The 19,150-nt window shown below is 46.0% G+C and overlaps 1 protein-coding gene across 2 annotated transcripts in view; it reads right to left on the bottom strand.

The window, feature by feature from the left end:
- Positions 1 to 18,386, bottom strand: part of FGD3 (FYVE, RhoGEF and PH domain containing 3) — a 111,644-nt gene extending 93,258 nt beyond the window's left edge. Inside the window, exon 1 of one of the 2 annotated variants that reach the window (XM_056337114.1) lies at positions 18,004 to 18,386. In XM_056337114.1, coding sequence (XP_056193089.1) covers positions 18,004 to 18,151 — 148 coding nt within the window. In that variant the 5' untranslated portion in view covers positions 18,152 to 18,386. The remainder of the gene's footprint in view (positions 1 to 18,003) is intronic. The other variant, XM_056337109.1, reaches the window with a different exon arrangement.
- Between the last annotated feature and the right edge of the window lie 764 nt (positions 18,387 to 19,150).

Below are 19,150 nucleotides of genomic sequence, written 5' to 3'. Positions count from 1 at the left end.
TGCATTTTTCTTACCAATCAGCCACTGAGCCTTTTCACACATCTATAAGCCTCCTAAAATACCACACAGTTTGACCTGGAACAGCTAAATACAACCTGTCTCGTACTTCCCTCCCTCTAATTACAAACTGCTTCTTAGGACGAACAGAAGTGAGAAACTGTGACAGAGGTACAAAAGTATTGCTGAGATAAATACGGTACAAGCACGAAGCTGCAGGTGTACATGGCTCCAGCATCTCTCACAAAGGGACTGCGCCCCACTTCTTCCATCACTGCGTTCCTCCTGGTGCTCACCCCAAGGTCGGTATCTCCCAAGTTCGGTATCTGATGGCATGAGTCCAGGCTGATAAAAAACATCACCCAGAACTCTTTACAACATAATATTTGATATACTTAAGAAAAAAAAAAAATATCGCTACAGCAAAGTGTTCTGGCTCATTGGTCTACTCTGTTTTCTAAAATTTTACAAGGACCATATGAAAACATTTTGGAAATAAGTTGTGAATTTTACTCTTTTTCTGAATCAACAAAGGAATACAGAATTTTTAATGCAAGTCCACTCATCTTTCCATCTTTAAGCATCAAGTGTCATCTGGTGGATTGACACAGAACTGCACTGAAAGTAACCTTTCCTTAGGGCAAATTTTACTAGGGAAGTAAAAATAAACAAACTGAGCAAAGATAATATTTACCTATTACCTTAGAGATGCAAATAATAGTAGTACAAACTTCTATCAGGTGCAGGTGTTTAGAAGAAGATCAGCCATAAGACTCCCATGACACATCTAAGGATTTGAGGTACCTACTGAAATTCAGGAAACTTGACTTATTTACGACTTACTGTCCAAAAGCTATCAAAAAGCATTCAGAAATCTACTAAAACCCCATATGTCTCCAGCAAAGACATCAAAAGAACCTTAGGCAAATTACTTTTTTTTAATGTAATCTGAGATCCATATGTAACTACTGAATCCGGAACTGAGGCTTTAAAGGAAAAAAGTCACCTTTGGTGATCCATCAAACTGTTTTCCCTCATGGGGAAAAAAGAAAAAGAATAAAAAAAATCAGACAACTTAATCAAGGCCAACAGTTATGCTGCAATGCTTTAAATAAAAGAGCAAACACTTAACTAGAAAACAAATCTCCTATTTCTTTCTGTGCCTTTTCAACACGTATTCTGGTCTCCTCCCTCTAAACCAAGATTAACTACCTCTGACATCATAATGTTAAAAAAATATTTCTTTTTTTTTATCTCTTTCTTATCAATGAAGGGAAGAAACCGAGCCAAGAAGAGAAGACAGACTGTAACAGACTTCTAATGAAGCTAGAAAGAGAAAAGAAAAAAAAAAAAGAAAAAAAAAAGCCTTTGCCAGGATCACGACCAAAAGATTAACTTCTATCACTTTTAATGCTTCAACTCTAAAAGTAACCCAACACACACACACACCCCACTCCCCAAACGCATCACATTAAAGGCATTGATTTTAAAATACGTTATTTAGCAAACCTGGTAAGTAAACCACAGGGCAGCCACCTTTGGAGAACACTCAAGTTTTCAGAAAGGCGATGACTGTTTAGAAAGAAGATGACTGCTAATCAAGGTTGAAAAATCAGCAGCATCTTCCTGGCCTTTCAAACAATTTCACCTCTGCTGTGGAAGACCATGGCTATTGATGGCACTAAAGCGACTTGTAACTGCTTGAAACCACGGCAAAATCTGACTGCTGGAGAAAGCAGCCCAGCCTCCGCAACGTGGCTGTGTTTGTGAAGGTCTACAGAAGAAAGACCACATCAAGTTCAAGCATTACTCCGAAGTTAATTTGATGAGAAAAATACACCTTTTGGATACAGCATCAGTTCACTCTTTGATGCTCCTTTCCTGCGTGGGATCAGAGGTTTGGGCAGAGGACACTGGCCAAGGCCACGTTTGAGCTCGGGAGCACGGCCCCACCAAGCTGGCTGTTCCAGCCCCTGCACAGGGCTGGTGGGTCACCGTCCCCATCTCAGCTCTGACCAGAGGCTCCTCTGAAGCCAGACTCACCCGACCGTATTCTGGTTTGTAGCTCAGCCCAGCCTCGGAGCATATGACCTTCAGAGGGACTGGAACGAGAAGAGGCGCTGAGCGCGCACGCCCAGCACACCCCAGCAGCCAAAAGGCACTCGGGCTGCCGGGCCCACCTGGAGCTCATCTGATGTAAAAGCCCTTCAAACACACACCGGGCAGACGTACAGTCCTCAGCGCCAGCTCCCTTCCATAGATCCATTTCTATAGGCTGCATTTATTGCTGATGTAGACATAGGCGACATCAGCTATTTTTCTTTTCTTTGATGGTTTTAACCTAAAAGTCAATGTTTTACCCAAGCACAACTTACTGCTAAACATCAAAACCTAAGAATACATCCTAACAGTGAAAACACCAACTGGAACTGTTTCTCACTTCTGAAGCCATAATAAAAATTCTTCCAGAATTGCTTATGTGCCTCCTCGACTAGCCAAACCCAGTCTTCCCCCAAACCCGACACAAGAGAGAAGCCAACTACTGCAGCATTTTTATTATTATTATTATTATTATTTTTAACAATGTCTGGGCTACTCAGGAGGAGGTGAGAGCAAGATTCTCTGCAGGGATTTCTAACAAGCAGCACCCACTGGAAAAACATTTCTTAGGGACTGCTCACCTCTGCATCCCAAGTGACAGCTGCTGTTGACAGATGCCAATGCCACAGACAGAGCGCTGATCCATCTGTCTGCAAGGGAGACTATGTGTTTACACACTTTACACCAAGCTGAAACCTTAAAGGTTATCCAAAACACCAACGGATGCAGTTCTTCGTGCAAAGAGCTGCCTTGCTGGTAACAAGCCGCCTAGATCCAACCCAAGCTTTTGGGCATCCTTAAAGCCGAAACTCCCCACTCCAGCAGGGTTTTCCAATTCAAATAACCTAACCCTCTTTTTTTCAGACTCCAAATAAAGTCCTCAACTGCACCAGCTGAAGTAAGGAAGAAACAAAAAGTTTCAACAGATCAGAGGAAATGAAGCCAATCCTCTTCCCGACTTTCTCAATAGCTGTCAGAAGTCCAAATGAGCTGACAAAGACCGAAAAGCATTACCTCGAGGCTCAGTACAAAGATAGCTGATTCACAGTCGGGCTGAAGTGCAATACTGCATACTAACATCTAAAGGGTCCGTTGTTTAAAGTGTAGACTGTAACTCAGTACCTGAAACGGGACAAGTTTCTGGTTTCTCCTGATTAAAAACTGTCAAGTGACTTCGTGCAAAACATGGTCTGCCCAACCGCAGGAAAAGCTGAAACAGTTGTCACTCGAGCAGCACCTTACCTCCCAGTACCTCCTAATTCCACATCCAGTTGTTTTGGGTGAAATCTAAAAATACTTAAGGTAGCTAAGGAGGAGAAAATATTTATTTTTTAAAAAGTAATAATGATCAGTACACTGCCCCATGCATATACCTCTGGTGCTTCACGGTGAAGACACAGTCTTGCTATTAGTCCTAGAGGAATAAAAAGCTCCTCGCTCTGCACATATGATAAGAAGAGCCCTCCTCTATGAACTGCAGTGCAGCGACGGTGCCAGAATCAAGCTGTGTTACGGCTCAAGGCACCAGAAAGTCTTAGCACAGTGCCAAGTAAAGCCACTTCAATGCGGTGTCTTCATACCCCATTAGGGATTGCAAACCCTATGTTTAGGGGCATGGAAAGAAGCTGAGAGATTTACGAGAATTAGCATGGCTATATCTAGAGTTCCTACAACACCCATTTTTTCCAGTAGAGAACTGTGGTCTTCCGAGGACTCAATTAAATTCCTGTTTATTCAATACAAACAGATGTAACTCCATTATGGCACCAGCTTCCAGCTAAAGAACTCTTCTCCTGACATACATCTTAGAGATTCCTTAAATACACATCTTTCTAGCACTGCCTTTATTGTTGGTGCCAAGTATGCCGCCTGCCAGCACAGTAGTAACTCAGGCTTGCAACGTGAGGGGGGTGGGGAGGGGGCAGTGAAGCATTCCTAACAATATTAGGAACTAGGAGTTTCCTGCAGCACCAGTGGAGCACTGGCAAACAGCTGCAGAAATGCAGAAAATGCTTTTCTTCTCTTAGACTTGGTTAGCCATTACAAGATGCCAAGGCGATCTCCGCTCCCACTGTGACACCCAGTTATTCCAGAGCCTCAACAGTTTAGAGTGTTCCCCATTAAATAAGATCATTGCAAAGCTCCTTCCTTTAACAGACCCCCCCACACCTTTTCAGCATCCAGCATTTTACTTTTCCCACTGCCCCAAGTATATATGTAACACCCTAAGCCACCAATCATAAAATATCCTATATCCACCATGAGAACGACAGATACCTTTGACTGCTGCAACGTTTCCTCATCTCCCAGGTTCAAAGAAATCTAGTCTTTCTAGACATCCCCAAGTTCTTCATAAGCAGAATCCCATGTGGAGCCTCTTCAACTAATTTCCCTTGTAATGAGCTCGCACCCATCCAACAAAGAGGAACATGAAGGGAAAAAAATAAAATAGTTTTGTTCCTACTTTTATTTTCCTATTGGAACAGAGGGGTGTAGCAGACAGTAAACATTTGTCCCTGTCATTTCCTACTCTTACTGACCAAAGTCCGTCATGCTGCCTAAATGATAAAATCCATATCAAGCCTGCAATTAGAGAGTGGAAAAGAGAGTAGAAAAACAACTTATAATAGCCTGGTTTTTTCCTAATGACACTGGTATGTTGAGGAAAATCATTAACTGTTAAGCATCCTAGATCTTAAGACACTGACATTACTTTACAATCTGTATCTTCAAAACACTCTTTAAAATAATCTAAGGATTACCCAACGTTTGAACACTAAGGAGAGAAAACTCATGCCATGACTTGCAGGGAACTCTCAAGCTTGGTTCAGATCTCTGAGTATAATTATGGCCTAAACCTGAGCAAAATAAATACCGATTTTCTTACAAAGCTGGAAGTAATTGCAAGGGGATATATTGAATCCCTATAAACTCAGAAGAATCTGGTTTCCCTGACAAGACACTGGTAACTGTTTTATCTTCTGCTGTACTGGGTCTGCTTAGCATCGTAGGGTGCCTACCACACGAAAAGTCAAGGATCAGTGCTTGGTTTTGAAGTCTCATCCCCAAACCCATGAAACTAAACGTGACCGTGCAGACAGAGCAAAGCATTTCACTGTTTATAATAATCCTGGCTATATGATACAAGACTATGACATGGCCTAGCTTACAAACATTGCGAGACCACTTTTAGTAGAGGGTTAGCCAACCGAATTCAAAAGATAACGTTCCTTTTCTACTGGGAAATTCATCCCCGGATCTGGCAACTCGCAACGCAACCTAAAGCTGAGCTCACATTACCAAGGATCAGCTGTTTGCCTCAACTGGGACAGAGGTATTGTGTCATGTGTACAGCACGCCATGTAATTTTTGAAGATCTTAAGAAAAACACACACACACACACAAAAACTGAACCAAACAACCCCCCACCCCCCAAACACCAACTGCAACAAATATTTTGCTGCCTTCCCAGCCAGCAGACCCTCAGCTGCCCTGGTTGTACCTCAGCCTAGCGTACGGGTTCAGCCCCAACAAGCCAGGTCCTGACACCTCCAAGCTGGCTTAGCAGAAGATCGCTTAAGGAGCACGCCTAATTCGGAGACTAGCAAAAGGAAACAATTCAAATTTAAACACAAATAGTTATTTTTACATGGTCAGTATGACAGAAGGTGAGGGAAGGAAGAAACTGTAAGTGTTTGTGTTCCTTCTGGAAAAGTTACTGCGCCAGGAATGATTCGGAAGCAGGTCTCTCTGATGGAGCATGAAACTGCCAGTTTGGACCAAATATTTAGAAGACAATTCTCAGTGCTGAAAAACAGCCTGGAAGGAAGGAAGTCATAATCCTGACTGCTCTCAAGAAGTGAGTGCACTGCAATTAGTATTAAAAAAAAACCAAACACACACCACCCTACAAAACCAAACCCAAACCAAAACCCACGTGAGATTTAATTTCAATAGTCCACAAAAGAAACCCTGAAAATGCATTTATCTTGATTTTAGCCCTTATAGTCCAACTACATGGAGAACAGACTTAATGGGTGGGCCCGAAGAGAGAGCAGCAACACTGACCCACATAGTCCAGCTCCACAAAAGAGACCATGTATGTTGGTATCTTGACTTTACAAGCCACATATTTCAGCCAGGGCGCAGCACCAAATATTGTCATTGTCTAACTTCTACAAACACTTAAAGCTCTCTACAATTCTGCTTGTAGAAAACCACAGCTGAGTCTATGCTACAAACCCTACATAAATCAGACTTTATCATGACTGCCATTAAATAAATGTAAAAACAACAATGCAGAAAAAATGCAGACTTCCAGTTTTTGTCGGGGTTTTTTTGTTTAAACAAACTAACTCGAATCCTGCAATTGTGACATCCAGCATGGAGCTCTTAAAAATACATAGAACATATTTTAAAATGAGAAAGAAGAAAAAAAAAAATCTACAGTTTAATCAATACCAGCAAGTCTAATCGAAGACTCTACACACCATTTTGAATAGACCAGCAGGGTGCAGGGAGCGGGGACAAATCCAGAGTCAGTTGAAGAGTCAGCTAAAGACACGGTAACACTTTTTCATCACTAAAACCCAAAAGCAGTAAGAGTCAAAGCCAAAACATGAAAGTGAAACAATCCAACAATCCACATCCAGTTTCTACACGTTCGCAACGTAGGAAAATCAAGCCTATTTGCTAAATGCAGTCCTTATGAAGAACAATCTTGAGAACTACAGTTCTTTTATTCCCAACATACTATACAGCATTAATTACACAGCCATTCAACAGACGCATTTCCATGAGTCTATTACCCAGCTGTTACACCATCTAAAAATACATATAATAAAGCAGCATCATTTTAAGCAGAACTCTGCATATAAATCTAACAGTAACTTGTACATCACCACCAATATTTCCAGCCCAGGCTCTATTTTGGATAAGCATTTTTCAGATTCCTTTTCTCTAGGAGTCCCTAGGTATGCAATATGGCTGATCGACTGTTTAACCACTGACATTGTAAGACGTCCAAGCAGAATCAATACCCATGCAAAGCACTGCTTGCTCAGGCTGTTCAGACAAGGTTTTATCTTGTTCCATCCTCTGTTAATCCTTTTAAGTGTGACCTCCCCTCAATACCTGGTAGCAGAAGTGTCAGGCGTAAAAATGCAAAATTCCTTCAGGTCATGTCTTTTAACACCAAAGTGGCTGAAAAACTAAAAAATGGAGCACGGTGCATACTCTCCTTCAGCGAACTAAATGACAGCCTTCTCTTTTGCACCATCGTGCCAGAAATCTTGATTTTCAGGTCTGCCATAAGCCTTTTCAGCAAGAGGACACCACTGCAGTCACAATCATCAATTAAAAAAACCCTTAAACTACCACCAGATTTTCAAGTCTTAAAAAAATAAAACCAAAATGGAAGTTACAGATTCAAGTTACATTTGAACTGCTCCCCTTTTATAACTGTGCTCCCTTTGAAAATCCTAACCAACATTTTAAAAATAAAAACTTAAAATATATTCCAAAAAGAGTATATTAAGGCCTTCAGTGCAAATGATGATTTTGCAGTATTTTTAGAAACTAAAGTAGATGGCATTTAGACATCTCTAATGCATTTCAAAAGACAGATCAATATGACATACTAATTTACTAATCAAACGGGTATTACATGAAGCCTCATCTTTTTTTCGCCCTCTACATGGTGAAATAAAAAAACCAGTTTTTAGTGCAAAGTGCCTCCTCTGTAGGGCGCTGAGGGAGTCCCTGTAGGATGCACATTTCTAGGGGATGACAACAATGATCAATTTTGTTATTTATTGTATCACCACACCCAGAATTCTGCAAGTTACACCCAGAGTCTACATGCTGAAAAGTCTGATTTAATACATAAGATTGTTTTTTCCATTGCAAGATAGAGGAACACAAATTCTGAAGGAAAAAAAACCAACCAAAACAAACAAACAAACAATAAAACCCCCAAACCCCAAAACAGCAACACAACAGCACAATTATGCAGTTCTCAAAACTGCATGCACACGATCAAACCTCAACGTTTTGAATTTAAAACCAAAAGTTTCAGAAGGCTGAAAGTACAAACATGCATTTTAGCAATCTGGCCACCAGAAGGACGTGAAGATCAATGCTGTTAGCTTGTAACTGTAGCAACTTGGGTTTTATTAATTTTTATTACAGACTGTCAGCCAAGCAGATGCCACAACAGAAACGTATCTTGGAAAGAGATGTCGTTCAGGAATATCCTGAAGGTACCACAGAACTACAAGATGTCAGGAGAGGTGAGAGACCAAGAACAGAGAAATGGAAAAAGCAAGTGAGAGGCTGGCATTTGGCAGCACATGAGGGTTCCTCGGTTATCCTGGAGTGGGACAAACAGGTGCCCAGGGCTCAACAGGAGTTTGAGGTTCATCTGGTGAAGCTGATGGAATCAATCATGAAACAGGACAATCTAATGTGTTTGGGAGGTTTGGAATACACTCTTAGCAGTTGATATGTGTGTGCCTGGGACAGCCAAGCAATGTAGGTACAAAAGCACGTGTAGTGGAAATCAAAAAGCCAAGTTTAAAACCTACGCTCTCAAGCTTTAACACCTGTAACAGCATTTCACCAAGGCTTTCCCAAATTCCAGGCACCACCTGTAGGCTGCTGGGTTTCCAACCATAACCTAAAACAAAACATCACCCTATGGCTCTGCTGCCATAGATAATCATTAAGTAAGATCCTGCTCAATTTTCAACAGCGGTTTTGTTTGAAGCCTTATTCAACAGCTGAGAGAAAAGGGAGCATCAGAGCGGCACGCGCTGTGCTCCAGCTGGGGGCACCTTACCAGCACCTTATCCCTGCTTTGGGAGCATCAGCTTAAATTCAAAATGCAGCATTCTGCTGGACAAGCGGCTGTGCACAAGCTGAACGTCCCCCACCTCCCCAAGTTTATTGTTAAAATACTTTTTGAACATACAAGTAGAACAAAACAAGTAAAACATACCACAAGAAGTAAAAAAGACACCACTCCTACGTATTTTCTCAACAACTAGAAATGAACATTTGTTCATTATGTACCAACAATAATACATACCAACAACCCTAAATCTGTTACCAGCCGTAAGAAAATTTCTATTTCAGTGGAGGCCATGAGTTCTCTGAGTTTATGAATCCTCCTGCTTTAAGACACAATCCAATTTTTAAATGATTGGGCATAGAGGGGGGAAGAAAAAAAAAACAAAAGCACCTCTTAGTGCCAGCTGTTCCGTAACCATTTGCTACAAAGTTTTTCCACAGCTGAAGTAGTGGCTGTGGCCAGGGGCAGAGCTTGAACCCAGGACTAGATGGACAACTAACACAACAGTTCTCTTACCCTCAGAATTAGCTTTCCACAGTTTCTTTGTCCTAACGAGGATTAGCAAATTTTAAAATAACTTCTGGGACTTGCATGGTCTGGGAAATAAAAAAGAAAAGAAAAAAAAAAAAAAATCAGACTACCCTTTCAAGTGAATAAGAAAAGCATCTGTTCTGCATTCCGAGTGAAGCAACTTCTTTTTTGACTGCACAACCATCAAAATCAAGCAGCCGTAACTCAGAGCAATGACCCAATTCCAACAGCTCCAGAGAGTATGGATGAGACAGACTTTTTCTATTATTATTTTTTTATTTTACTATTTTGAGGAAATCTTCGTCTCCCCCAGCTGTGAACACTTGGCACTTCCATTAGTAAACTAGGAATGGTAAGGCAAGGCATGTATTTGCTTTAAGTTGAATTTTTTTTTTTAAGAAATTCATTTCTCAGCTGCACCATAATTGAGGAGGGACTGTTCCCCTCAACTTGGATATTCGGATCTGCATTTTTACAACTGAGAAACAGGTTGTAAGGGTTTCAATAGCAATCAGTAAAACAGATCCAGGAGGGCTCAGCAGGCAGCACCGTTTGCTCCTCCATGGGAAACTCAACTACCAGTGACTGACTCCCGCAGCCAGTGGGAGCGACGCACGGAGGTGGCACACCTGGCCCCAACAGGAAATTGGAACGGCTCAGATGTTCCTCCAGGAAAAATTCATCCACCCCCAACCTGGGGCTTTGCAGATATTCAACAAACAGAAAAAAAAAAAAAGGGGGGGGGGGCGGGAGAGGGAAATCAAATAGAAAAACCACACATGCTACTTCAATGCAAACCTTAAGAGTTCCAACATGTAGCTATACGCTGTTGCAGCCTGGGGGCTAGACCTTTGATCAGCGTAAGTTTGTGCGGATTCAGCCACGGCTCCAGTAGAACCATGTCAACCAACACTATAAATTTAGCTGCAGGGGCACGATTCCTTTTTCTGTCAAATTTAAGATGGACTACAACACGCAGTTTGCACTGGCTTGCGAGTTCAGCCTTCCTATGCGAGTGCATGTGCTCCTGCGCTGCCGGCAGCTTGCCCACACCAAGCCTGCAGCTGGGCTTTGTAGCCCAAGGGCCAGAGCGCTCCTGTAGGGCTCCCAGTTTGTAGCCCAAGGGCCAGAGCGCTCCTGTAGGGCTCCCAGTTTGTAGCCCAAGGGCCAGAGCGCTCCTGTAGGGCTCCCAGTTCGTAGCCCAAGGGCCAGAGCGCTCCTGTAGGGCTCCCAACATCACCCTGAGCAGCACCCCAGAGAAGGGCTCAGGAGAGGAAGCTACATCCATGTTCAGCCTCTGCTGGGAGCGGCCACAAGCAGCCTGCCTATTTCTCCCAGAAAAGGTGGGAAACCGAGTTCACTGCCATCCTCTTTCTTTCACAGAAAGGGTGCGGCCAGCGGCAAAATCTAGGAAAAAAAATAAACGCAGGAGGCTGAGATCTGGTGGTATTTTCATCCACTGGTTTTGGGGGGAGATCTCTCCCTTATTTATTCAGTTCTCCGTTGTTCTGTACCCTGGAGAACCTTTTCTTTATTTCTGCACAGTCCACAGGTTGATTTTGTACATGTTTGCTCTTTTACAAATTTCAGATTTCTTAACTAATTTTAACTTCAAAAACCGCTTTCTCCAGAATCTCTTCCTACATCCCTTTCAATGTTTTTTGCATTATACTCACCGATATTACCTTCTTTTCCATCTCACTCTTCCCTTCTACTACTCCAATCACTACAGTTCTTACACAAACATTATTTATTTGAAGATGCATGTGAAATTCAAACCACAAGCACCCACCAGATGCATAGGGCCAGTGGTAGGAAACGCAGTGTCTGCACATCTCAGTCTGGAGTTCGGCAATGTTTGTGTGGAGTGACAACCAAGATACACCAAACAGGTGATTCCCACCAAACATGGTAAAAGTGTATTGGGAGGCTTCTTCAGGCTTCCTTTCCCTGCTCCCTCCCCAGCCCCAGTGTTTGGTACAGTAACTTTCACCCTGTTCCAACCTCAAGGCCCAAAATGATTGCTGAAGTAGCAAGAATCTCATGAATGTAAATATTTGCTCAGGGTTAAGTTACCAAGAGAGAATTTCTGCTCAGAGCCTGCAAGCTCAAAGTGAAAGAATAAAAAGAGGCCAAGAGTTTAAGAAAACTAAACCCAGTGTTAAATTCCTTCATTATAGTTAGACACCTGCCTGCTTTTCAGAAGTCTAAAATAAACAGGAGAAACCTCGGACACTCAAGTGATATTTAAATGTCTCTCTGCCTTCCAAAAAATACCAGTACTACTGGGCTCTTTGGACTTTCAGAAATCAGATTCTTCAACACGAAGGTTGGTAGCCTCCAAAAACCTGCATCCACATTGCTGCGATGATGTGTACAGACATGCCTGCTGCACACGTACATGGTACCCAAATGCTCCATCCATAGAGGCTGGGCTTCCAGAAACAGGCTGACATCTAACCAGAGTCCAAAGTATCAGTGTTTCAGCCTTTCACGTTAATTAACCGGTTCAATGAGTACCATAAATTAACAGTAGAGGTACTTACACTTAAAGCAGTGCCTCTATATACTTCAGCAACAGAATATTCAAAATGCTTGAAGATAGAAAAATGGCAGATACGCAAAATTGATTCATTCAGCAATTCAGCATAAAAATACGCTCTCCTTGAATCTTCATCGGGCCAAAGAATTTCTAAGAAGCAGCATCAAATCAATCTTTGAAAAAATTCAAGAACTAGAATCACCTTTCAAAAAGCAACGCTTCAGCATTTTAAAATATAACAGTAATATAATTACAGCCATATTCACAAGGATCTACAAAGTTTAGCAGTTCCTCGCCTCTCACAGCAGTTGCCAGCGGTCTGCTCCATCCCTCTCTGTTGATGCCTTGAAGATTCTATCATCCCAAGAGATACTTTTGCTACTACTGCTACTACCAACAGATTTGAAGATCATGAATTGCACATTACTCCATCCTCTGCCTGATGACAGCTTCTTAGCAACGTCAGGAGCTTGGTCCAGAACAGCAATCCATACTTCCAACACATTTCGATGTTGTGCCTGTGCAATTTAAAACCTTAGAAATGGTTATTCTTGCTCTTAATAACATTGACCTCTCTAGCTCACCAGCATTCAAGCCAGACACAAAAGTTGGTAGCGCTTGATACATTTCTTCAAGACAAAAAAGCTCCTTCTCCAGGCTGTTACGGCCTGCCATGAGGACAGAGTAGGACTCGCCAACGTTCACCTGACCAGCCCCTCAGGGATGCCATGAGAAAGTAAGCCCGGACCTCCCAGTCCCACCACCAACGCACGCTGCATCATTCAGGCGGTATCAAGCGTCTTAACACAGGAGAAAAATCCCATCTTAGCATTTCTGCAACTTTTTTTCTGCTGACAGTTGACTGTCAAAGAGTCACGGGGTTTTAGAGTTCATAGCCGCAACACTGATCATGCTAAGAGGGAGAGAAGAAAGACAGAGGGAGGAAAGTATTCTGATGATATCTGAAGGTTATCCAGACAGCCCAGCTCTGAGGTAGGAACCTCAGCCCCGTGTTAATGGAGCTTCTGGAGGTGATGAGTTGATGAGATCACCTCTCTGAGCCCCCTACGAGCCCTGCAGGGAATCCTGCGTGACAGGACCCAGGTTATACTACACCACCAGCCTCCTCTCCCCAACCTCCCTGTCCAGCTCCCTGCCCAGTCCTCCCACAGTAACTGAATCAGGGGCTTTCGCTCCCACACCAGGGTCCTAAGCCTGGATAAACTGTAAGAAAAGTGCAACCTGGAAAACAAGGAAGCAGGTAATACCAATAACCTCTGAAATACAACTGCATTTCACAGAAAGACGAAAACAGCACCAGAAGTCAGCGACACCGCCAGAAAACGCAGGCAGAAGAGCGATTTGAGAGGCAGCGGTCAGGGACCGCAGAGGCAACGCGCTTTCAGTAATGCCACTTAAACTCAGTAACTGAACTCTAAGTAGCCAGGTCACAACTGCACGCCCTGGGTATTTCTCATAGAAGTACACTGTGAGTGCCACCAGAAAAAGCCGTGGCCTTACCAACGAAGGAAGGGAGGCGAACGTGGGGCCGTCGCTCCACTCAGCACTGCAGGAGCACGCGCTGCGCACCGGCGCTTCTTGCCTGCACGGGTAGTGCAGCATTCGCCCAGTACCCAGGTAAAGTGACCGCGCAGTAGTACTTTGGTACCAGAAACTCCTAATGATAGCCAGTACAGATAAAGTGAAAAGACACAAACTGAAATAAAATTAAAATACATAAAATTTTAAGACATTGCAAAGTGTAAAATGCAAATACAGTTATACTAAACCTGGCTTTTAGGAGATAGCTGGGGAATGGGAGAGGGGAGAGTGGAGGGAGGGGCAAACAGCTTTACTGGAAGACTTTCCAGCCTACCTCCACTATTGTTCCACCAACAAAGGCCTTCTCAAATTTCACGACTCATAACCTCCAAACCAGCCGGAATTCTGTGCCGTGACCGCCTGCTTCCAACTACCCTGTGCTCCTGAGAACACAGCACTCATCTGCAAACATCTATCCCCAATTTCACATGGATTTTCACGGTGGAGGTCCAGGGTGCTGTGCTCGGGGAAAGTGGGCTCAGTGCTCAGCGGGGTGTTCGAAGGGGTTGGCAGAGGACAAGAAAACAGAGACCGAGGGCTGGCGGCAGGTATGCAGCGTGGCCTGGGAGCTGCCACATCATGGAAAGAGCTAGCAGAGTTCAACGATGCTCCCTTGAATTTTCTCTCTCCTCTCTCCCACTTGTACCTTAGTCCACCTTACCTCAAGCTATCTCAAATTCTGGTTCCATATCTGAAACATACGTGAAGTTGTTTTTTACTTAAAAGGAACTTTCAACTAGTTCAGAGAATTTGGAACCAGAGACGTATTTTGCAAAAGGTTATCAATATTGATTATTATGCAAGAATCGTAAACCAAGGCCTCTCAAGTGAAACATTCATTTTCACATTAAAATTTGGTAATGCCAACTCAAATGAATACCAAAGCAGTTGCTGCTAATTTTAATCTGCCACACCATTTCCTCCATTCAGACACATTAACATCCACATAATCAACAACTCAAACCTAACATATCTGCATCCAGCCCTGCAAAGTAGAAGCATTTATTACCTTTTACCAGCCACCTTTAAACAGTTTCAAATTCTTCAAGCTCTGAGTATTTACTAAATGAAAAATATTTTAAATGTTTACAAAACTGCTTGAAGAAAATGAATCTTACTCAAAAGGATTTTACAAGTTTATAGCTTTAGCAGAAACCGGTGTACAGTCAAAGAAGAAAAAGCATTAAGCAAATCATTGCTGTGTTTATACTCTCTGCCCTTTCAATTCTCATACAGACCACTCAGTCACACTCAGTAACCAAAGCAGGATCATTTAGACCAATATTGCTCACATCTGATAATCTTAACAAGATCCCTAAAACAAAAAAAGGTAATAATTCGAATACAAATAATTAGAAAAATACATTCATTATTATTGATCTGTGTCAGTAGTAAAAGACAAGCTTCGGTCAGTGTCCATTGAGCCGGATACTTTACAGACACACAGGAAGACAAAGCTGTTTCCAAAGACCTCCTACAGAAGTTAGCTCATTTTTCTTTTAAAAACAGTGGAAAACACCTGGATTTTAGATAGCATTTCAGAGAGCAGCAGTCTCCAAATCACCCCATCACACACGGTCGGTTTGAGAAGGCGGCTTCCCCAAACACATAGCAATAGCAACCTGGTCAGGGAGCTCTGGGTACAAACCCCTTGAGATGCTTTGAAAAATCCCAGCCAGAAAGCCTGTCTTGAAAACACTGCCATGCCAACAACGCACAAATAAAAAGTCATCGCCTTGGACTCTGACTTCCCAAGTCTTTCCCTCCCACTGTCCCAGGGTTTCGACAAACTGCTTCCACTGCTACTGACCTAAGACAGTCTCCCTTGTTCCGGACCATGCTATGGAACCTCACCTCACACAAAAAGCCACGAGGACCATCACCACTCTATTTTGATTCCACCATTTTTATTTGTTTGAACGTAACATCCTCTCTTGCATCTCTGAGGCACTTCAAGACCAAACGAGCTCTGAAGTCCCAACCTCCTTGCACAGTATCACCTCAGTCGATGTCTGGAGTCTGGGAGCCATCCACAAGAACTCTCTGGGTCAGTATGGCATTACTACACTGGGTTTCCTTTAGGAAAGAGCAACCCAGTATCAGCCCCATCTCTCTTCCCCACCTCTGCAGAAGATAGCTGACAGGGCTTGCATCTGCATCTTTGGAAAGAGGCTGAGCTCCTCTAGCAAGAAAGAGTCCCGGCTTCATTTTCATCAAGAGTTTTAGACATACATTTAAATGCAAGGAACTGCACCAACAGGGACTGGACAACAGCAATTCCAGCTCCATTCAGGAATGATTCAAGCCAGGACTATGCAAGCAGGGCGCATATGATCAAAGAAGAGCAAGCCAGCTTAGCCTCTACAGACTTCCATGAGATCACCATACTCCAGGTGCCACAGCTCTGAGAACAGATATAATCTCTCACTCAAGACAGCCACAGCCAAGAACACCACACACTCACGCATACAGTGGGATATGCACAGCACCTGTCTACAAGCATCTAACTTGAGAATCTGTCTCCTTCCATGACTAATGGCAGGAGAGGCTGCTAACAGAGGTATTCCAGCTCCTGCAGGCTCCAATCCTCATGGGAGGACCCATCTCCAATCTTAACATACCGAAGACTGCTACCCACGCAGTTTAGGAGATGTCAGAAGTCAAATTGTCTGAATATCCCTGAATCCGGGGCAGACTGGGAACCTTGGCAGATCTGCAACTCGCCACCATAATCCTTCTTGGGTTGAGGCAGCCTTTTCTACCTGAGAAGCAGGGTGGATAAGTTCCATTTTTTTAAAAAGGATTTATTTCTTCAAAGGAAGGAATTCCTTTAAGGTCCATTTAATTTTTATCATTTTTGTCTAGCTTCATTAAAGTAAGGAGACACGACACACAATATGGTCACAAACAATCTAAATCAGGAACAGAACCAGCTTGCTTATTTCAGGGTATGATTTTATACACACAGCTCTGCTAGTCTGAATATGAACTCTGTAACTAAAACATCCTAATAACAATGCGAAACTAGCTTTCTATCAAAAATAAACTTCCTACAAAGAACGCAAGAATACATTTATCAATGTATTTCTTGCCACATGTATCCCATTTACATTCTGTATACTTCTCCACTTGGACAACAGAACCAATTCTGGTCAGTAACAATCGCCAACAGTCCTTTCCACCCTCCGGTGCTGCTGTGTATCAGGCGCTGCAAGAAGTGGTTAGTTCCAGACTCGTTTAAACTGTAAAGCCATTTTCCTTTGTGTTACAGTTCCCTAACGCTTGCAGGGGAACCAAGGTAGAGTATATCCCTTTAACATAGTTTAACCACTCTCAATATTTGGAATGGAAAATGTGACTTAGGTACTGAGGTTTAAAAAACAGCTACGATGTATGCAGCCAATTTTCTAAACGTGAATCTCATAAGGTTTTCGTTCTAGGTGGTTCCCCCCCCCCCCCTTTTTTTTTTTCATGAGAATGTACAGCTTACAAGAGGCAGCCAGCTAAATGCAACAGACCATTATGGCTCAGAGGTTTCCAATTTGCAACAAGAAATGGTTTACATTATAAGCACTAACAGCTCCAAAAGGTATTTAAAAAGGAGAGCGGAGAAAAACTTTGCACTTCATAAGTGCCTAAATATGGATTGGCAGGAAATAAATTTAATCCATGCAGTTAATAATAGTCTTACGAAAATAAGTGTTTCACAGAACCGGTTTTATGTGGTTTAGGAGAACTAAAGATGTATTTACACAGCTCAGTGCTACATTTACCCCAACGTGCAGCCCCGGCGCGCGGGCAGGGCAGGCCCCGGTGCCCGCGGGGGGCCCGGCGCGGCGGGGGGCGGCGGGGGGCGGCCGGGGGGCGGCAGCGGGCAGCGGCGCCTTGGCTGCAGCCCCCGGGCCCAGCGAGCGCCGCCCTGCCCCCGCCGGCAGCGCCCCAGCCGCAGGGACCGGCCAGCGCGCCCGTGAGGCGAGGGGAAAAAAATGAACAAAAAAGTTACGCGGTTACGCGTCGCCCCGGCTGCTCCGCTCCAGGCCGGGCCCCCGCCCCCGCGGCTCGGGCCGTGCCCGGTGCCCGGCGCCCCGCGCAGGGGCGGGCGGAGGAGGGCCCTGACCCGGCAGCGCCGCAGGGACGGCGCGGAGCAGCGCCCGCCGGCCGGCGAGGGATGGGGCGGGCGGGGAGGGCGCCGCGCTGCCCCCCGCACACCTGGAGCGGGGCCGGCCCGGGCTCCGCGCTCCCCCCGCGCCCGCCGGGGAGACCCGCCGCCCCCACCCCGCCCAGGCGCCCCCGGCCCCCGCCGAGCCGAGAGGAGGCGACGCGGGGGCAGCGGCTGGGGCGGGCAGCGGGGCCCGGCGCGGCGCGGGGGGCTCAGCCTTACCCTCCGGCTCCATCTGCTCCCGCCGCCGCGCTCCGGCGCTCCCCGAGCTGCTGCGCGTTGGGCCGGGCGGCGCGCCGGGCTGAGCGGTTACAAAGGCGGCCGCCGAGCGAGGGGGGTGGGTTTCCTCTCCCTCCCACTGCAGCTGCATCGCGCCATGCGGCGCCGCGAGCGGGACGAGGCGCCCCCAAAGGCGGCGGAGGCGTGACGGGCTCCGCCGCCCCTCGGCCCCGCGCCGCCCGCCCCGGCCCGGCCCCGGCGGCCAGTGGGACCGCGCCGGCTGCCGCGGGACCAGGTGCGGCCGCGGCCCTGGGGAGGAACGCGCCCGGCCGGCCCGTCGCTCCTGGCGGCCGGGAGGCGGGGGCCCCGCTGCAGGCCGCGGCGGCGGGGAGGGGAAGACACCGCCGCCTCCTTCCCGCCCGGCCGCTCCTAGGAAAGCGGCTCCCCGCCTGCGCGGCCCCGGGGGCTTGCGAGGGGCTCCCGCCGGGCAGGACGGGGCCCGCGCCCCCTCACGGCAGCCGGGTGGGCTCCGCCGGCGGCCGGGCCCGCTGCAGGCAGGGCCCTGGGGCCGCCCGCGCCGCAGAGGGGCTCTCCCCGCTCCCGGTTCAGGGCACAGGGGTCAGGGAACCGCGTCCCCGGGGCGAAGCCCGAAGTCACGCCAGAAGCCGCGGGCAGGGCGGGGCCTGCGGGGCGGGCTCCGCGCCAGCTGCTGCCCGCGGCCGGGGCTGGGGCCGCGGTGGGCCCCCCGGCCCCGTCCTTCCCGCGGGGGGAGCGCAGCCACGGCCGCGGAGCGGCTGGGCGACGCGCACCTTGGCGGGTGGCGGGTGGCGATGTCGGCGCTGGGGTGCACCCCTGGCGCTGGGGGTGCGGCGGGCGAGGCAGAGCCCGGCCCGTGCAGCGAGGTGCGATGGGCTCCCTGGGAGAACAGGCCGCTCAGCCCTGAGCAACACGCGCGTGTTAGGCCCAAAACGTGCATCAAGCAATCTGTCTCTGAAAGAATGAAACCACGTAAAACTGCCTTGAATAAGGCATTTACCTTCAGGAAAAAATCCAAACCAGTACATTCAGAAGTGAACTACTTTAAAGTTGAGCTTTAGTCCATTTTTTATTACCCAGTAACTGGCCGTTGCTCCTTATCCCTGAAACGTCT

This window comes from Falco biarmicus, chromosome 4 (assembly GCF_023638135.1).
Source record: "Falco biarmicus isolate bFalBia1 chromosome 4, bFalBia1.pri, whole genome shotgun sequence".
NCBI classification, from domain to species: Eukaryota; Metazoa; Chordata; class Aves; order Falconiformes; family Falconidae; genus Falco; species Falco biarmicus.
Note: the sequence above shows the minus strand (reverse complement) of the source record. Positions and strands in the feature narration are given on the sequence as shown.